The sequence below is a fragment of the Xiphophorus maculatus genome, chromosome 8, assembly GCF_002775205.1.
Source record: "Xiphophorus maculatus strain JP 163 A chromosome 8, X_maculatus-5.0-male, whole genome shotgun sequence".
Classification (NCBI taxonomy): domain Eukaryota; kingdom Metazoa; phylum Chordata; class Actinopteri; order Cyprinodontiformes; family Poeciliidae; genus Xiphophorus; species Xiphophorus maculatus.
The window spans coordinates 19,145,070-19,166,528 of record NC_036450.1 but is presented as its reverse complement, the minus strand read 5'-3'; the positions used below and the strand labels follow the sequence as shown (position 1 = coordinate 19,166,528).

At 38.4% G+C, this 21,459-nt stretch overlaps 1 protein-coding gene across 1 annotated transcript; it reads left to right on the top strand.

The window, feature by feature from the left end:
• Window positions 1–1,572: 1,572 nt before the first annotated feature.
• Window positions 1,573–20,592, top strand: lrrc8a (leucine rich repeat containing 8 VRAC subunit A). The gene is made up of 3 exons (XM_005798668.2): window positions 1,573–1,662; window positions 9,221–11,339; window positions 13,657–20,592. The coding sequence occupies exons 2-3, from the start codon at window positions 9,231–9,233 to the stop codon at window positions 13,930–13,932; spliced, it is 2,385 nt and encodes a 794-aa protein (XP_005798725.1). The 5' UTR covers window positions 1,573–1,662; window positions 9,221–9,230; the 3' UTR covers window positions 13,933–20,592.
• Window positions 20,593–21,459: the final 867 nt, after the last annotated feature.

Sequence of the window (21,459 nt, the reverse complement as noted above, 5' to 3'; positions counted from 1 at the left end):
GCTATTCAAACATGTGCCAAAGAAATACTTCTGAATTTATGCTTAGTGTCACTTCAATACATTGTGTCTTTTCATGGTAAATCTCTGCTGTAACAGCCTAAAAGTGCTCAGGACTTGTGCTCTATGTACATTCACTCTCTTGGAACAAAGATTTGACATTGGATTTACTTTCAGTCATGTTTAGTTTCTGTGATAATACTTTATTGCCAGTGAAAGACTAATTTGACTACATAAAGGAGAAAAGATGTTTTATTTTCTGGTTCAGGTTAAGTGAGCAAAGCTAAATATTTCTTTCCACGTAGCACCACCAGGGGGAGACAAACAAAATTTGATATCAACTCCGGTTCCCGAAATTGAAATACTCTTGCAATTTTAGGTTGTTTCAAATCATGTGTGCATATTATGATTGTCTCTACAAACGTAATATTAAGTCCTTAAGTTTTCTACCCACAAGGCCAAACATCAGAAGTAAACAAAAGCATGCACGGATTGCAAATGTTAATTAAAACTTTTACTTGGCTACAGGAACAAGAATATAGAGCAGGAGTTAATGACAAAATAAATGCTAAATTCACAGTCACTGAGATTACGAAAGCGCTTCCTGCTTAATCCTGTTGGAAAAATTTGGAGGGGGTGAGTGATGGGGTTGTTTTAGAGAAACTCCTACGTGAAACTGGGAGACTATTGAAATCCTGAGTAGCTGGTAAATTCTGTACTTTTCGTCTGCTGAATTGATAAGATACCGTGGAGTGTGTTTTATTTGGGGATTTTATGGGATAGACTAATGGGAAAAAAAGCACATAAACATAAAGTGGGAGTAAAAGAGCATTCAATCCAACATAATGTTTTTTTCAAATAAAAATCAGAATCTTTCTATTCATTCCATGACCTGTTGATCATCATGATCAGAGAAACAGCAAGAGGTCAAAAATGTCACAACTATCTTTTGATTATTAAGGACTATTAAGCCCGCCTGCTACAAAACTGACATGTATGGAAGAAAAGCATGATGAAACCCACTACAGGAAGAAAGATATATAACTCCTGTTTAAAATTGTTCAACATTCATGGAGGGAAATCAACAAACACGTGAAAAAAGGGTTGTTTTGGTAGGATGAGACAAATATTAATTTGATTATTTTAGCCTACATGCAAAGAGCTATGTGTAAATAAAACCTAGCTCAACCACACCCTGAGCACCCCACCTCCATGGTGAAACATGGTGGCGGCAGCATCATGGAGAAAGAGAAACTGGCCTTCTTACCCTAAAACTTTTTAAAATAACATTAGATGTGTCTAAAGCAGAGATAATTTAATCTTTGACTACCTCAGAGAAAGAGGTCATCTAAAATGTGAAAAGAAAGTCACAACTGCAAATCAGCCAACGGACGTTTGTTCCAGACCGAAACAGTGACGTGAACACTAGCGCCCTCTTTATATTCGTGCTTTTATTTTGAAGGCGGGGCGATTGCAGCACTTCCTGCTGCTTTGTGAACTCTCCGCCGCTCGGCTCGCTCTCGGGTCTTCGTGCCGTGTTCTGCTCCTCGGCTGTCCTGCGAGGCTCCGGCCTGGTGTCCGAGCGGCCACAGTCACTGAGAACCGATAGAGAAATGTGTCACCCGTGTACGGAGGAGGCGAGACACACCAGTGTTAAAAACACAGGTGAGTTTTTTTCCCCCCTTTCTGTCTTTAATGTTTTTCTTAGTTAGCTGTAACTGCCGCAGCGCTCTGCTGTGGAGTCGGGATGAGGCATCGTTTCCCGTCTCTAGTCGACGGGTTGTTGTTCTGGAGGAGTCCGTCTGAAGAAAGGTCGCTCTTTTTGGTGAAACCCCACCCAATCCTGTCTAATGGGATCATAGCCAGGTTCGGAACTCTCTTGTAATTTATTAGAAATAAAACTAAAAACTCTTTCCAGCTGGAGGCCAGGGAAGGTGTTTTGTTATTTTGGCTCAACCACATGCTGCTGCTTATTCTCGGAGGCTATAAACAGATAGAAAGAAAAGCTTCTGTAATAAATTGTGTGTTTAATGTTGTCGATAAAATGATAGAGTTTTAATCAGACTGAGACTTAATTCTTAGGTTTGGTTTTAATGGTACAATAGAGGTATAATTAGTTTATTGCCTCAGGCTATTACTATTATTATGTTAGCTATTGCTAGCATATTGAGGGATGTTATTTAAATAAACTACACATTTAATTATAAAAGGCAAATTTATTGGCATTTTAGTATTTATTAAATAAATGAGATGATATTAGATGTTTATTATAAAATGGTGTAAAGAGCTTTAATCAGAAAAGTAGTCAAGAAGCCTATTATATCTGTAGGGGAGCAGCTGACATACAACTCAAGTTGACAAATGTGCCAATAGGGCAACTATTTGTTGTACACTCCAACAATCTGGTTTATATTGCAGAGTGGAGCGATAACACTGATAGAAAGCTGTTAGAAGTCCAATTTAAAGTCATCTCTGGTCAGATGAGACCAAAGTTTTACTTCTTGGTCTACACACTGAACACACCTGCAACACACACCATCCTCACCCTGAAACATCGTGGTGGCTGCATCATGCTGCGGGGATGTTTTTCTTTAGACTGGACAGGTCAGAGTTGTTTCTTGAGTAAACAGTCAAAATGACAAGCTTTCTAAAGTTTTGATTTGACTCTGTTCCAAGATCTGTATTATGAACCTCTCTGTACGTGGGTGTATATGATCTCAGCGGAGCTGTCATAAAAAAAAATGTTGGTCAGAACCAGTTTGACCCAGTTAATACAAAATCTTGCATGTTTCATCCAACTTCCTGAGCAGACAGGCTCAGGGAGTTTTGCAACGTAAATGAAGGATTTATTGAAACCAACATGTTACAGGAAGAGTCAAAACAAGTAAAGATAAAATCCACTGCAGTCTCTTTGATTTGCTAAAAATCAAAAGAGCTGTCACAGAAAGATTTAGAGTAATGCTTGAATTTATTATAGATGTAAAGCAAAGGGGTTAACATTAACCTGCTTGAAAACTGCTGAACCAAGGGGGGAGCGAGAACAAATAACAAATTTATTAAGCTGGTGGTGACTGAAGGGTGTGTTACCTAACTCTGCTAGGCGAATGAAGGGGAGGAGGAAGTCTGTTTGGGAGAAACTCTAGTCTGTTCAAATCTTGGAGGTCGTCTCTGTTTTTTTTGTGGACTATTACAGAGTTTCACAAGGATTTGAGTTTAAAAGCTGCGATAACTCTGTTTAGTAATCAGAAAATGATATCCTATTCTCAACAAATCTCTGTTTATGACCCAGATTTTTGTTGTCAGTAACAAGCATCTGTTCGCTTGCAGCAGAAGCCCAAGAAGTTTCTGGAAAACCGGATGGTTTTTAAAGCTTATTGTTTTGAAATGTTTTCATTGCTTTCCGTTTTAATTCCCTTTTAGGCAGCCATGTTAACTACATGTGAAACTGGTAGAAGAGAGTTAACCAAAATGAACTTGTGCCCAGAGAACCTCTCTCTGGAAATCTGCAGATGTGGCGTGAAGGAGTTAGAAAGCGGTGCCGATGATGCTTTCAGATCCTGTGGGTGTTTCCAACCACTTAGTTTAAAGTTGTTGGGGAAAATGTTAACAGTTGTGCTTTACATAAATGAGCTTCAAAGCCTACTGTAAGTGCCAGGAATGTTGGCATTCGTCCGTCTCTCAATCTATGCATTTCTCCAAACCGCATTTCCTGTTCAGCTAGATTGAATCCTGTGCCTTTATGGTTTCCTTGCAAATAGATGTACTCACTTACAGAGGTTGAACCCTGAACTGACGGAAAAACACTTAAAAACAAAACTAGGCTCTGATATGGAAAATCAGACATAGAACCCAAAACCATTTTCAGTGAAGCCTAAAGGTGGCTCATAAATCCTCCCTCTTGGCATTATTTATTTAGCATGTTTGTGCTATTGAACGTTAACAATGAAAACTACTTTTGATTAAGCTGTTTTCCAGAGGAGATCTTGTTTACCGTAGTTATTTATTTATATGGCATTTTATATAGCATTCAAGAAGAATGACAACACCTAGCACATTGCCAGTGTGTTTGAACCTGCGCAATTTTTCAGAGAAGGAATTTACAAAAAAAAATTTGGTCTTTAGATTTAAAAAATAAAGTAGAGACTTGCATAAAAAATGTTAGGTTCTCATTTGTGGAAAAAAAGCAATGCATTGATCTCCATCTTGCTTACAAGTATATTATACTATATGCTGCTCTATCATATATCATAAGACAGGGGTGGGCACTCCTGGTCCTCGAGGGCCGGTGTCCTGCAACTTTTAGATGCATCTCTACTTCAACACACCTGAGTCAAATAATGAGGTCGTTAACAGGACTCTGGAGAACTTGACTGCACTTAGGAGGAGATTCAGCTGTTGGATTCAGGTGTGTTGAACCAGGGAGACATCTAAGAGTTGCAGGACACCGGCCCTCGAGGACCAGGAGTGCCCACCCCTGTCATAAGATATATGATATATTATATCTTATATGATATATAGGCCTGTCACGATAGCAAATTTTGCTCAACGATTAATTGTCTCAAAAAATTATTGCGATAAACGATAATATTGTTTGAAGACCTTTTTACACTGATTTAATGGAAATGACATAATAATTCATGTGATTTCCTGCCAAAGATAGATACACTTTATTTTCAGAAGAATATTTAACACTAGAACTGATAAACAAAATAAACAAAACAACCAAAAACAAAAATAAAATGGATTCTCAGTCTCCATTAACAAAAAATGTACTTGAATAAAAACTAAGCAACATAAAGCCAAAGTGGAAATAAATATTGCATTCAACCAAAAGATTATGAAGTCTGTATATTATGTTGCCCTTCAGTAATAATTAGATTTAAATAGAGAAGATGGGCACATCGACTACCTGATGCAATAATTCACACTACATGACTTTTTGCTCCTATTTTTCCCCTTACAACAATCTTAGATCGTTGGTCTTTCTAAGATTGTGTGGTGTGTTACGGTAGATCATCGTTGCCCCTCTAATCTAAATCAGGGGTTTTCCCCGACTGGGATCTTAACGCAGCCTGTTGAATGTGACAGGCAGCCAATCAGAAACCCAGGATTCTCCTCCGTGTTTTCTGAGGGGAAATTACGGAGGGGAATCCCAAACAGCTGACATGGAGCAACCCGAAGTCCAGCCGACGTGGAAACAACATTAATGTTTATTCAACATGCAAAGAATATAGAAATGACAAGAGGAGGAGTTGGAGCGAAATTGCTACCGCAGTTGATAAACCCGGTAACTTTTCAGCTGTTCTTCGTTAACGTGACATAAACAGGTTCTAATGATTTTCATTCAGTCAGGACTTTACGCTGACACTAGCCACATGCATTGCAGGTAGATTGTAGTAAAGCACTGATTAATGCCTGGTTTTAAAATTAGTTCACTGGACTTGTAGCCATTATTTTGTGCCCATTGTTGGACACCACACGGCAGGACTGAACCCGATCAAACCGTTATACCTAGGATTTCTGGCTAATGTGTGGTCTGTCAGGGTTTAAAAATGGGCCGACAATCGGCCGACAGCTCTAAGATCGGGTCGTCTGCTCTGGGCTTTACACTAAGGAAATGAGGAAGGAGGGTCAGTGGAGAGCACCGGAGTTGAGCCTTTTTTCATTCAGTGTCATTAACAGAAAGAGAAAAAGGTCAGAAGAGACGATAGTGCCGATAATTGAAATGACATCGATAGTTTTAATTTATCGTACGATTAATCGATTTATCGTTTATCGCGACAGGCCTAATGATATACATAATATAAGAGATTATATATATATTGTATCATATATAATATATTACATGTTTTATATATGATTGGTGTGATATATCAAATATATGATATATCACATCATATAGTATCATATTATTATATCATATAATTTATCCAACTTTTTAACAATAGGGCCAGACAAAGATTTAAAGAGGAGCGGCAAAAGCAAATGCAATGGATCAGCAGCGCTTGCCAACAAGTAGAATATTTTATGATAATATTAGTAAATATTGCGATAACAATATTAGTGGCGATATATTCCCATTTTGTTTTTGTTTTTTTCTCATCCGTGCTTCTCTCTCTCTGTGACCTTTAGCATTTTGGAGCATTGTCATTTTGGTCTGGTGTTTGCATTTGCTGCCATGACACTCTGCCCAACTGGCCAAATATTATGTTAGCATGGAAAATGCAAGTTCACAACTCTTGCAATGTATTGGCCAACAATTATTGCACTTTAAGATTGACATACAGCAACAATGTCTTCAGTCAGAGGCCTTCTTCTGTCATTTCCAGACTGACTGCCACAGGAGATCTTTCCTGTCTTCAGCATCAGCATCACCATCTAACAATATGTTTTTTTCCTTTGGGATAAATGAAGTATTTTTCATATAATCTGAATATAAAAACTGGAAAAAACTGTTTTTATAAAAACTAAGTTTATAAAAAACCAAGTTAATTTTGTAATTGTAACTGGTGTAGACAAGTGAAATTGATCAACTGTAAAACAAAACAAAACAACAACAAAAAAACATGCCTGCTTTAAAGGCTGGTCTTGCCTGCATTGCTCTTAGCCTGGGGAGCACAGCCTGGACAATAGCTAAGAAACTATTTTAGAAGAAATGCACCAGGAAATCCACGAGCAGAGTGACTGTTTAATCCAGTTCTGAAATTCTCCTTTTGAACACACTTATGACGTCATCTTCCTTTGGGGCTGCTTGGTCCCAGCAAAAGTCAAACTTGTGTTCTGTGTCAGGAGAAAGGCAGCGATATTGTCAGATAGCAATAAGACTCTTGCAGAAGAAATCTATTTTTATGTCCCATTTTATAACAAGCCGACTGTGATAATGTCATGCATTTTTAGATCACACAACCTTTTTGCTATAGTTTACATGAACATATCAGTACAAGTTTGCAGCTTTATTTACAAAGTTTATTTATTCTAGTTCCACCGCTCGCTTTCGTTCCCTTTATCAACAGTGTGGCATACTGTCAGTATAAACATTCCTAATGTTGTGTGTAGTGTCAGATGTAGTTCTAATCTTAGGATTACTCTGGAATATGAATCCCATTTGTGTCACAAAGTTGGTTTTGTTGTTTAATACCATGTGAATTATCTTATTGAAGGCTATTTTAACAGCTGCTGGGAGGTGAAGCCTAACATAGAAGGTTCTGTGACTCCTAATTTGGCTAGAACAAGTTAACGATACTTTTTTGAATGACTTATTAGGCTTATTTAATTTCCCTTTTGGATCAATGAGGTGTTTTTGAATTTGAATTATTTTTGCTTAAATCTACAGAGTAACTCTGTAACCATTTTGTCTGTTTTTTAAAAATAAGAGTAAAGCCTTGTTAGTGGTTTCTCTCTCATCTGGTATAAAGTTGCCTCTGCTTGCTATATAAATAATTAATCACTACTTATTGCATGACTGCTGGAATAATATTTTGAATGCTGTTCATATATATTATGTTACAATTCTTAAAGACAAATCAGAGAGAATCTGGATAACTAAAACCATCCGCATACCTTTCATTTTTATATGTGTCTCTTTATTAAGGGCAAGCAGGTCTTATAAGATGGAAATATTAGTTATAATGGCTGTTAATGATATTGAGAAAGTTAAAATAAGCGTACTGTAAGATTTAATTGTTGTCGTCTTGGCATTGGTAGCTCTCAGACAGTCCTGCATTTCTAATTTGCTTAGCAAAGCCTCCTTGTTCTCTTCCAGTCATGCTTCAGCATAAATGAACAGCTGAAGAGGTTTGCTGTTTTTTTAAGCTGCCATCAGCACGATAAGTTTCACTTCCTTTTTGAGTAGAAAGTTTGTCATTTTCTATTTAAACAGTTTCCTGATGTCAGATCAGAATCTTTTCTTAGCCCTGATTTGTCAGTGAGAGTTACCTGATTGACAGAGCTCATCTGAAGGTCCATGTATTTTTCTAAGATGGTAAAGTGGGGTTTTAAATAAAGACAAAGGTCCAAACTTGAACAGAAAAAGAAGCTAATTTTGAAAATTGTCTGAACTTCAGTATGTATGCGCCTGCATCTAGTTTGACAACCACTAAGATCTACGTTCTGCATGGAGTGAGGATGACAATACATATTTTGGAGTTTAATGCCTAGGATTTGTTGATTGCTCATCATGAATTGTATCAGAAAATCAAATCTTGCATTATGTAGATAAAAATATATAGGCTAAACGACCTGAAAAACCTAAGGTTGTTCAGTGCTGCTGTCCTTCAGATACCCTTTCTTTAAAATTTTACACAATTTCCTGAATTCTTAATGCAACAACTACAACACACTGAGGTAACGTTAAAATAAAAAAACAGAAAAAACGCTCAGCATGTCAGTGTACTTTAAAGTTATTTTCTAATTAGCCAGTTTTAGTTTAATAACTCCTCTTTTCCAGTGAGTTCACAACTTTGCATTATGCTACAACTATAAATTAATTAATTATGATGAATTACCTGGATCTTGGCTAAATGACTTTGTTAGGGGTGACTGAATAAATGTATCTTCTATTCTGTTGTTATCATAACTCAGCAGACCACAATATTTGATGTAAGAAAATGAACACCTGGCTAATTTGCATATTGGTGCATACTGCACATTGTTGAAGCGCAACCTTCTTTTGCGCTTCAACATATAATCATATATGCCATGATTATATGGCAAAAAGATTTATGTTTGAAGTAATAGACACATATGAAGATGTTTCTATAAGTAAGCCTGTCACAATAAGCAATTAATCAATTAAACGCATGATAAATAAAATAGTGATTTTTATTTCCACTTTATTTATTGGTTTTAGTTGTGTTTTATTTTGAATGTTTGAAATCTTCCAGGTCCGGTGCTTAAGGTTCTGTACAAATTGGTCTTGAAGAGGGTGAACTTGCATTATTATGCCATTACCAATATATTACTTGAAAGTGATCCCACTTCTATATCAACAATATTATTGTTTATCGCAATAAATACTGGGACAATTTATTGTCCAGCACAATTTGTTATTTACCTAAGAGATAAATAACATTTATCTATATGCAAAAGTTTTATGTGTTGTGGAAAGCTAGGACTGAGATTCATTTTCCTAAAAATGTTTTACATTTTGGAGGAACAAATTGTTCATTTCCTCTAAGCCATAACAAATAAAAATAAGTAATATTTTGTTTTTCTGCTTTTACAGATAAACCATCATGATTCCCATCACAGAGCTTCGGTACTTTGCTGACACCCAGCCAACATACCGCATCCTGAAGCCATGGTGGGACGTTTTCACCGACTACATCTCAATCATCATGCTGATGATCGCGGTGTTCGGCGGGACGCTTCAGGTCACGCAGGACAAGATGATCTGCCTGCCTTGCAAGTGGATCCTCAACGACACTTGCGATGCCATGCCAAATGCGACAGGCGCCTACGCCCCAGTGCCAAAAGGCATTCAATACGACCTGGATCGACACCAGTACAACTATGTCGACGCCGTCTGCTACGAGAACAAGCTGCACTGGTTTGCTAAATATTTCCCTTATCTGGTGCTGCTCCACACTCTCATCTTCCTGGCCTGCAGCAACTTCTGGTTCAAATTCCCACGCACGAGCTCCAAACTGGAACACTTTGTCTCCATCCTCCTCAAGTGCTTTGACTCGCCGTGGACAACGAGGGCTTTGTCTGAAACCGTGGTGGAGGAGAGCGACCCCAAACCGGTGGGGAAAACGAACGGCTCCATGGATAAGAAGGCGTCGAGCGTGAGCGAGGATGTCGAGGCCAGCATTCCCATGCTCCAGCGAACAAAGTCCAGGATCGAGCAGGGGATCGTGGATCGCTCTGAAACTGGGGTTTTGGACAAAAAGGAAGGGGAGCAGGCCAAGGCGCTTTTTGAGAAAGTGAAGAAGTTCAGGATTCACGTTGAGGAAGGCGACATAGTCTACCGTCTTTACATACGTCAGACCATCATCAAAGTAATCAAGTTCATACTGATAATTAGCTACACAGGCTATTATGTAAGCTGCATCAAGTTCAGCGTGGTGTGCTCAGTGAACATGGAGAAACTGACAGGGTACCGTCTGTTTCATTGTGCACATCCATTGGCTACTCTTTTCAAGATCTTGGCCTGTTTTTACATTAGCCTGGTTATAGTTTACGGTCTCATCTGCATGTACACGCTCTGCTGGATGGTGAGACGCTCCCTCAAACGCTACTCCTTTGAGTCGATCCGCGAGGAGAGCAGTTACAGTGACATCCCCGACCTCAAGAACGACTTTGCCTTCATGCTACACATGATAGATCAGTATGACCCTTTGTACTCCAAACGCTTTGCCGTGTTCCTGTCAGAGGTCAGCGAGAACAAGCTGAGGCAGCTGAACCTCAACAACGAGTGGACGTTAGAGAAGCTGAGGCAGCGAATCACCAAGAACTCCCAGGAGAAACTGGAGCTTCATCTCTTCATGCTCAGCGGGATCCCTGACACGGTGTTCGATCTGGTGGAGCTGGAGGTCCTGAAGCTGGAGCTGATCCCGGACGTGACGATACCCCCCATCATTGCCCAGCTCTCCAACCTGAGGGAGATGTGGCTTTACCACACTCCAGCTAAAATCGAAGCTCCAGCTCTGGCTTTCTTAAGGGAGAATCTCAAGTCTCTCCACATCAAGTTCACAGATATCAAGGAGATCCCACTGTGGATCTACAGCCTGAAGAACCTCAGCGAGCTTCACCTGACCGGAAACCTGAGCGCCGAGAACAATCGCTTCATCGTGATCGACGGGCTCCGGGAGCTCAAGAGCCTGAAAGTGCTGCGTCTGAAAAGCAACCTGACCAAGCTTCCTCAGGTGGTGACCGACGTGGGCGTGCACCTTCAAAAGTTGTCCATTAACAACGAGGGCACCAAGCTGATGGTGCTCAACAGCCTCAAGAAGATGGTCAACCTGACAGAACTCGAGCTCATTCGCTGTGACCTCGAGCGCATCCCGCACTCCATCTTCAGCTTGCACAACTTGCAGGAGATCGACCTGAAGGACAACAACCTGAAGACGATAGAGGAGATCATCAGCTTTCAGCACCTGTACCGCCTCGTGTGCCTGAAGCTCTGGTACAACCAGATCGCCTACATCCCCATCCAGATCGGAACGCTCACCAACCTGGAGAGGCTCTACCTGAACAGGAACAAGATCGAGAAGATTCCCAGCCAGCTCTTCTTCTGTCGCAAGCTGCGCTTCTTGGATCTGAGCCACAACAATCTGACGAGCATCCACCCAGACATCGGCTTCCTCCAAAACCTGCAGTATTTTGCTGTGACAGCAAACAGGGTAAGAAGCTGAAACATTTCTATTTATCTAATTTAAAGTTTTGTGTAAAGTTACTTGCTGTCAAAGTTTTCAGCAGTTTTTCCTTCCAGTTTTTAAATGACAACTATCCAGATTAACCTGACCCAGAGAGAGTGAGTAACTGTGATTAAGGACATTATTTTTTCCTTAAACACTTTGGTTGTTTTCTTAACTTTCACAAAAGTTCAGAATGGAGAAATGACTCACGTAGAACCTGTTAAAGCCATTTTTGACACTTTACGACTCCAGCGAACCACAGTGAGAGGAGCCATTATCCAGAAATGTAGAAAACAAATGGAGTAGTGAACCTTCCCAGGAGAGGCTGGCCTTCAAAAACGACTTCAGGAGCAAATAAATGACTCATTCGGGGATCACAAAATAACTCAGAACAATATCTAAATCGCTTAAGACCTCAGGTTTTGTTGAGGTTAGAGTTCATGATTCAAAAACAAGAGACTGGGCAAAAATGGTCTTCATTGGAGACCTCCAGTGCCAAAACCACTGTCGAGCAAAAAGAAAACAAAGACCCCTTTCATATTTGCCACAGTTCATATTGATGATCATTAGTCCAAGGTAAACATTCCTTGGACTAATGACACAAATGTGGACTATTTTGAAAGGTGTGCTTCCAGTTACATTGGGTTTAAAACTAAGACAGCATTTCAGAAAAAGGAACGATGGTTGAAGTGTGATGATCTGGGGTGACTTTGCTTCTTCTAAGTTTGCCAGCCTAATTTTCTTTATGGAGCCATGAATACTGCTCACTACCAGAAAATCCTGACAGAAAATATAGAGAAAACATTTACAATACACACCAGGACAATTTATCCTAGTAGACAATCAAGTCAACCTCTGTATGGCTTAAAAAAGCAGAATTAATAATTAAATTCAATGATAATTTATGATCTCAAACTTGTAGGTAAAAGAACACTTTTTTACAACACTGCCATCATTGTTTTTTTTCTGTCATTTTGCCCGTGGTATCCCATATGATATAGGAATCGTTTGATTTAAAAATCTAACTCGCTAAAATGCTGTTATAGAATTCATATAAAGAATTATCTGATTCCTTCTCAAGAAATACTGCTCTGAGCTCCGCGTGCAAACAACATGGTGTGTTTTCAGTTAACACTACTATTACTGCTGTTTTACTGCGCTGGCTCGAGTGGCTTCTTGCTGAAAATAACCTCCAGCAGGTCTGTGAGCAGCCACGAATAGCTCAGGACCAATCTTTTGTACTTCTTCGTTTAGTTTGTTTACACTTTCAGAATATTACTAGGTGCAAGTAGGCTTTAACAGTGAAATTCATGGTAATGCCATCTGTTTTAGCTGTGATTTGTTTGAAATTAAATAGGAGAATCAACTTCTTGGAGCAATCAGAACAATATAAATACAAATATATATCACTGGATTTATTTTTTGGGTCTTGTTTTGATCATGATTTACATGCTTAATGAGACTTCAAAGAGGCAGGCTGCATTTTAAGGAGCCTTTTATCTTGTTTTGACAGTGCCTGTTTTCATGTCTGGTTTGTGTTTCATTCTGACATGAAGCAGAAACAGCTGGCTTTTTTATGTATTATCGCTTACTAATGTAATCAGTGCTTTGCAAAAGTATTCACACCCCTTGAACTTTGTCAGATTACGAATTCTCACTGGGACTATAGGTTACTAAATTACATGTTAAGATGGGCCAGAAATTTAACAGCTACAGACATTATCTTTGGCCTTTCTCCAATATGCAAAAGTTAACGTTTGTATTTGGATACAATGGTAAAATAGGTAAGTATTTGTCAGTACAAGCGAGGTTAAATCTACAGTTTTTTGCTGTAAATTTTACAGTTACATAAACTAGCTCTGGGCAATAAATCAATATCAATATATACCGTGACATAATCAATATCAATAGAACGCAGTATTCTGGGGGATGTAGACAGAGTTAAATCAAATATGTGGATTGTTTTTCCTAGTAAATGCTTGGTCTGGGCCAACTGGAAATGGGTTTTGGGCCTCTTGTGGCCCTCGGGTCACCATTTGAAGAGCCTTAAACTTAAAAAGTTTGACACTCACCCTTCGAAACCCTGAAATGAAGTTTCACTTGTAAAACCAAAACTTTTACAAAAATATGTTAAAACAATGTATAGTCATAGTCATACATAGTCCTACTGTCTCACAGTTATGTTGTATTTTTCACATTGTAAGCATTTGCATTTGCTGTAACACAACAAAATATGAAAACTTTCAAGCAAAGCCTTCCTGTTACTCCTCTAGCAACAGCTTTTTTAATCTCTCCGTTTCAGATTGAGACTTTGCCCCCAGAGCTGTTTCAGTGCAAGAAACTCCGCACTCTGAATCTGGGGAACAACTGCTTGCAGACGCTGCCGTCGCGCTTCGGGGAACTCACCGGGCTGACCCAGCTGGAGTTGAGGGGCAACCGTCTTGAGTGCCTCCCTGTGGAGCTCGGCGAGTGCCGGCTGCTGAAGAAGAGCGGCCTGGTGGTGGAGGAAGACCTGTTCAACACGCTGCCGACGGAAGTCAAGGAGCATCTGTGGAGGGCTGATAAGGAGCAAGTTTGAGCCAAAACATAAATGCTGGTAGGAAATTTAAAGAGGCTTGTTGAAGCGAGGACAACCTTAAAGAGAGACGCAGCTGCATTGGCCGTGAAGGCAAAAGTAAACTGACAGCTTGTCTGCTTCAGGAGCAGACAGGACCATAAAACTAAGAACGTGGAATATCCACACATACGATTGATTAGTAAGCTTTTCCTGATTGCGAAGTTGCCGAGAATCTGGAAGCTGCTGTTAAATATGCATGCCACAGTGGGATCATTCTGAAGCAAAACTTGTTCATCGGACGACTTTGCACGACTCAGCTCTGCCAGTGAGCTAACTGTGCTTTTTTTTTTTTAAATTATTTTACCGAGCACAGGGTACTTGCACAAATGAAACATGTTTAACGCTGAATTCACCCATCCCTCCTCTGGACTTCACATCTTGGAGGAACTTTTGTTTTTGCAGTTGTAGCACAAAGTGGCTCGCTGTGTCTGAGGATGTTATCAAGCCAATTGTTTCGCGACTCAAACCTAATCTGGTCAGGCATGAATTTGTTTTTTTTCCATCCGTCTCTTTAATCTCATTATGCTTTGATGCATCTTCCAATGGGCACAAAATGACTGACCACGAACAAATCATCGCACAGGTATTAATTCTGAGAAAACCGCTGGAAATGATTGCAAAAAGACTTAAGAACAAACTCTACATCTAAAAACACCCTGCAGTTATAAATTCTCTCATCAGCTCGTGTGACAAGCTGTAACTTGCAGAGGAAGAAGTGGAAGCGGCTTCAGTATTTGTCTTCTGCTCCGTTCTTTTCATCACCAAAAATTATTTTTGCTTAAATGTGCAACAAGGAAACAACGTGACTCAGAATCAAACACTATAAACATTTTGTTAACGCTCGGCTTGAGTTGAAGGCAAAGTATTATGACTGAAGAGAGAACAAGAGGTGGGTTCAGAAACACAGTTTCAGCAAATAAGAGAACCGCCCACTGAACTCTTGCTGTGAACTTCTGGAAGATGTACACTTAGTCAGATAATTTAAGTGACCTTTGTTCATTTCAGAGCATATTTTACTTTAAAGAATGAAATGTAACTCTAATGTACACTAAGTCACATTATGGCACCAACTATTCAGCTCCATTTGTTTTCAGATTAACATATTCAATGTCATAAAAACTTAGTTACCCCCTTACAGAATTCTTTTGTTTTTGTAAGATTATCAGATAAATTTTAATATCAGACAAATATCAACCAAGTAAACACAACAAGCTGCTTTCAAAGAGCGATTTAATGATTTATTAAGAAAACAAATCTATTAAAAACTAACATGGGCCTGTAATTAACTGAGACTGAGCATATCTTGGATTACTTTCACTTGTCAAACTGCCTGTCCCAAATTAAGTAGAACCTGTTTGACAACATGAAGTAGGTTAGAAGATCTCAAAAAGCAGCACAATACCCTATTTGAAAAAAATGTAAGAATAAGAAATAAAGTCCTTGATATTTATGTGAAAAGGATCACAATTCTTTTTAAGGCTTTAGAACTCTATCAAACTCTATCTTTAGATATTATCCACATGCAGATATGTTTGATGATCAGAAACCTTTAAGTATGCTGAAAACACATAAACAGAAGAAATCTTTAAGGGGGGAAAAAAAACTTTTTCCTGCCAACATATGCCAATCATGCAAACCATAAGCATCATGGAAACTACTCGCCAAAATGATTCACACCACGACTTACATTCTGAATCAGGAGATCTTGGAAAGCTAATTTTGGGAGCATATAGGATGTGAATCAGTCTGAAGGACAGAGGAGTTGCCTGCAGACTCTCGCTGTATTGTCATCATGCTCGCTTTGCTCCATGGAAAGAAGTAGACATTTGTCACTAATGTGTTTATTCATTCACGATGCAGCCGAGGACAAACAGGAAATTGCAAAGCGAAGGGAACTAGTTTTGACCGGATTCCACAAGGGAAGCGGGTTTTTTTATCGACTAAGATCGGAGAGTGAGCTATATCCACCTTCCATGCTCCAAATTAGTGCAGCATGCCTTGTCTGCTTGAAACACTTTTCTTGTTTAGACCTGGGATTTAATAGCATCATGTGGAACAAATGTCTTACGTCTACTCCTGCCAAATGTCTCTTATTGCTAATGTAGCCTTAGTTTTTTATTGGCTATATCCTGTTAATGATCACAAACATCGTCAGGGCTTTTTCTGTTGTGTTGTAAAATGTATAGCTCAAATATTTAATGCTTTTTTATTCTTCACAGCTGTTTTTCTTTTAATTTGAGCTTTTTAAAGGTACAGTAGGAGGCTGGAACGGGCTGGTAGAAGACTTTCCCAGTATGTAACTTTGTGCAAAACAAATGACCTAATTTCTTTTATTTATAACAGAAAAGTAACGCTTTTTGCTATTGGTACAACATTATATAGACAATGAAATGGCAAAGCTATGTGATTGTTATTTATAACATACACTTGTTATTTTATAGGCTAAAGCAAAAAATATAGAAAACCCGCTAAAAAAAGTAGTTTATAAAAGTAGTTAGCTCTGTTTGTTACCTTCTTTCAGACAGCTGATTGGCAGTGCCCAGCAGCATATGAACGATAGAAGCAAAGGTCAAACTAAAGTAGAATTTCTTGAATCCAAAGGAATAACTTGACTGAAGATTATAGCCGATTCGAAGCAGTAACTTTTTAAAACCTTGGTACAGTCATAGATACTTGGAGATCCCTCAGCAACATCAGCATAATTTCTGCAGAAACTTCATTATTGTGATTTCTTTCAGAATAGGGAGTCAGTTTTCAACAACCTGTATTGGTCCGATAAGTAGAACTGGGTTGATTTTACTAATTTATGTATTTTATATTGTCGTTGCTTGTGACAGTGATAAAGCACAGGATTATTTGGTTTCTAACTGAAGCAGAGAAGCAATGTGAGCAGTATGGTCCTTTTTAAGGAAAAGTATACAGTATCAGTTATTAACCAACACGGCAACATTAATTTTGGATCGGTGCATCCCAATTTTAAAAACTTACTTTCATGCACAGCATCCGAGAAATTAGACATGGTCAAATAAATCATCTAGTTGCCATTGTCAGACAATAAATGACTGGAAAGAGAGCAGTGAAAATCCGATACCTAAGCACTATAGCTCGTGTTGACAACAACTCTCTTCAGTGTAGAAGTTGCTACAGAAGGAGACAATGTAGTTAGCTATTTTTAATATTAGTAACATGATAAAAAAATCGTAAATCTTAGTCATTTTAAGGATCCATTTATTTTACAAATAAACAGACCTTACTCTTTACAGTTTGTTTGATTTAAGCTGCTTAAAACAATTTCAAATGTCCACTCCATAAATATGTATTCTTTATTTTAAAACCACAGCAGCATGCTTTACTGAAATGTATCCTAAAAGAAGGGAAAAAAGTGCAGATTTTAAATTTAGTTGTTTAAAGAGACGTTTGTAATTGGATGAAATTGGTACAAAGAGATGAAAGATTTAGAAAATCAGCGATTGGAAATTGACCACAAAATTGTTCCCAGGTCATCTCTACAGAAGAACAGCAGAAAAACTATTTTATTTTATGCTTGTTAATGCAAACATGTAAATAAGTAACTAGGCATGGAAATACATCAATAAAATTTATTGACAAGCTGCAAAAAAAAAACTAACAAAAAAAAAACACAGTTAGCAGTTGCATATAATCAAATTGTGTGTGTTTTTCTTTAATAATGAGGCAGAGTTTTGCTAATGTTAAACAGATCTTGAAGAACTTTAAGATAAAATAGAATAAAATAAAACCGAAATATCTTTTATTGTCCCACAGTGGGGAAATTTGATATTTGACATTCTTACATTCTGATCTCTTTGGAGATTTAGAGAAAGTTTTTCTGCAAACATTTAGCTGAATGTTTCTCCTCAGTGAAATCTGTTTCACCGAGGCCTTGGCTAAATGCTGCTGATCGCAGGTGAAGTTCTTGCATAATGGACTGTGTGTTTCAATCTTTTTCCTATATATCTATGAAACGTTTGAGTCTGTTATGTGTGAGGTGATAGGAGACGCAAGAGAAGGATTTAAATTGCGTTTGCCTTAGTGACAAATCCATCCTAATGAGTGTGCTATAGATGGACTCTTCAATGATTTTAATACAGTGCCTTATAAAACAGATTGTTTTACATTTCATCATGTTTCATCCCCAACTTTTAATGCGTTTCTTTCAAATTTCATGAGATCCAGTAACAAAGTATCTGAAAGTAGAGAATAACTGCGAACTGGAAGGAAAAGGATGGTTTTCAAGTTTTTAACTCAACAGATCTGAAAAGTGTGGCATGCATTTATATTTTCTCTGATGTACTTAGGTCTGGACTATGATTGGCCCATTCTAGCTTGTGAATGTTTGTTTGTTTTTTTTTTCTTATCTAAACTATTCCACTGTAGATTTGGTTGCATGTGTACGATGACTTGCTCAGTTAAATCAGTTTTGGATGTTGGAAGCTGGAATAACGTGACACCCAAGTTGAGGGTGATGTAGTTGCAAATCAGAAATCACTGGTATCTATACATTGTTCTCTCTATAAGTGCTATTCATAACACAAGCTGATAGTAATGTAGTTTTCTCCACATTATATGTTAAAACATGAAAGGAAAATACTTTAAAGTAGACATAGCACTATGTCTGCCACTGGTCAGCAGTGGCAAGTTACATACATGAACAAGTTACATACATTCTACATTCAGGACCGCCATATTCAGCGGTGTTTTCACGTTGAAGTAAAGCGTTCGTTCTCTGCCATGTATAGTGTTTTTGCATGTGAGCCAGAAAGTTCAAATCTGGTCCAATCAGACCAGAGCACCATCATTTGCATGTTTGCTGCTGTGTCCCTTTCATGAATGGCTTTGTTCTTGCCTCCCTTCCTTGAAAGCCAGTTCCGTGAAGTGGACAAATCATAACGAAACACACGGAGGTTTCTGACTGTAAGGTGACGACGTGTGAAAAAGTTACGTGTCGCGCGGTCAAGACTGAAGCCCTTCAAGTAGATGAAGAAGCAATTTTTTTTCTATAGCACAAAGAGCTGCATAGACTGTCATGCTGTAGGTACATGGAGAGGATGTAGGAGAGGGTTTATGTCACTCCAGAGTAAATTTGATATTGTAAGCAATCATTAAGGTGGTGCAGTGCAGCCCTCCCTTCTGCAGCCTCCTGCAGAGTGTCAAATTAAAACGTAATCACAGCGTTCTTTGTATAGCTTGTCATTTCTGTAGTACTTTTTAACGTTGCCCGACGATATCTAATCTGCATTTCGTCCTCAGTTAAAAAATACTGTTCATTGCTAAGGTAGTCACATAAAGCTTTCCCAGGATATCCTTTCCCGCTGATTCAGATTTCCCCAACTAGACCTGTCTATGGATTGCGATCGGTGCATGCTTTTGTTTCTCTGACCTCCAGAGCTTTGCACAGACGTCATTTCATCTCTGAGTCATGCTTTTTATGGCAGCGAGCTCCCGTTCACCTCGTGTCAGCGTTTGGGAATCAGGTGAAGGTCTGAGTTAAGGTCAGTGGAAAACCAAAAAATAGAAAAAAAGGGAAGTAAAGTCAAGCACTTCTGTTTCACTCACATGGGCGGCCCATTTCTATTTAAGCAGTTATTTAAGCCATTTAAAAGCTTTTGTTGTCGATCCGTGCGAATGTGCTAAAAGTTCTTAATTTAACGTCTGCCTTTTTTAAAGTGCAACATTATATGAAAAGGTGCCCCGTGTGTATGTTCTGTACGCCTTAAGTGATTTTGTTTGTGTAAAAGAGCATGGTGAGTGAGTGAGTGAGTGAGTGAGTGAGTGAGTGAGTGAGTGAGTGAGTGAGTGAGTGAGTGAGTGAGTGAGTGAGTGAGTGAGTGAGTGAGTGAGTGAGTGAGTGAGTGAGTGAGCGAGCGAGCATTTACTTGGTTGAGTTTCACAGGTTCAGCTCCACATCAACGGTCAGAGCAAATTGTCTTCAGGTTCTTTTGTTTTTTTTTTTTGTGGATGGATATGCTGACACGGCTGAACAGAACCAGAATCAGCTCACGACAATCTTAACTGGAAGCGAAGGCGATCTCTGCCTTCTGCGTTGACATCTCTTAATACCTAAAATATGCGTGTATTTACATTTTGAGGTGATCACATTTTCATTTTAATTCCTCATAATTCCAGTATTAACTTATTTTTGAAGAAAAAAAAGTGTTTTCTTTTTTTAAGTGCTGAACTGCCATGATTTCATTTAATCTCTGGCTGTCTCTGTACCTTTTAAATACATGATTGTATTTACTGTCTACAGTGAGTTTATCTCCGTATTCTGATGCCTGTAGATCAGGGAATTACAAAAAAAAAACAACTGTTGGTTTTATTTTTCTTCATGTGACTTCTTAATAAAGCATGGGTTTGTTCAAGCTAAACTGATGTGCAGTATAGCCATACTAAAAACCACATAATTAACCCTTCGAAAACCATCTCTTTGAATATAAACTGCAAGCTAAATGGACACATTTTTGTCTGGATCATATGTAACAATGCCTTTACGATGACAGTGTTTGCCGAGTGAATGAAACACTGGCTTTTTAAGTGTCTGTAACGGCGAATGTTCAGATCCTACTTTTGTACACATGATAATAAAATGAACAGTTAACACTATTTCCTGTGTTTGACTATTAATTTGTAATCTGGGCTTGTTCCTGTTTAAAGGAGAAGTTAAAAATTGCTGAGACAGTATTCTTACACACTTCCAGTAAGGATGAGGGGATAGGGGCATGTCCAAGGTTACAACATAAAGTCCTTAGGAATTAAAAAAGTAATGTTTTAGCTTGCCCTTGTCTTATTATGAGATGGCTTCATGTTGATGCTCTAAAAGTGAGGGGAAAGCCGTAGCTAAAGTTTTATCATTTTTTGAGCAGGAGAATATTTTTAGCACATTCTTTCACTCGCATTGAGGCATATATAAGTACAAAATGGACAAATGCAGTTCTTATCTAATCTGATCTAAAATATTTTGGTACTAACAGAGAATGGTCTTTAATGATTCCCTTTTCCACAGCATGTAGATTTTCCAGACGGCAAGCTGAATGAGGTGCACTTCTGATCAAAATTTGTATTATTTATTATTTGACGTAGGATTTAGGTCTGGGAATTTGGAAAATAAAACATTTTCTGACAATTCAGACAAATTTTATGTATAATGTTATGTTTTTTAAGAGTCTGTTTCTCATACAGGATTGATGGAAGCTTTTATTTGTTCATAACCATCAGGCATGTTTTCCAATTTTGTTTTTAAAATTGTATGGCTACGCTGAACATAGAAAGAAATATCGATAATCATACCGAGTGTAAACTGAGTATTTATATTTTTTATTAAACTTGTCGCCAGAGAGATTGAGATTTTATTTATGTATGCTTTATGTCACGTTAGTGACACACAGAGGCCAGATTGTGCCGCTACACCGACACAAGGCTCAAGCTGCTGGTCGCCTTGTGATGCAAGGAAAGAGTTAAAAGTGCAAAATC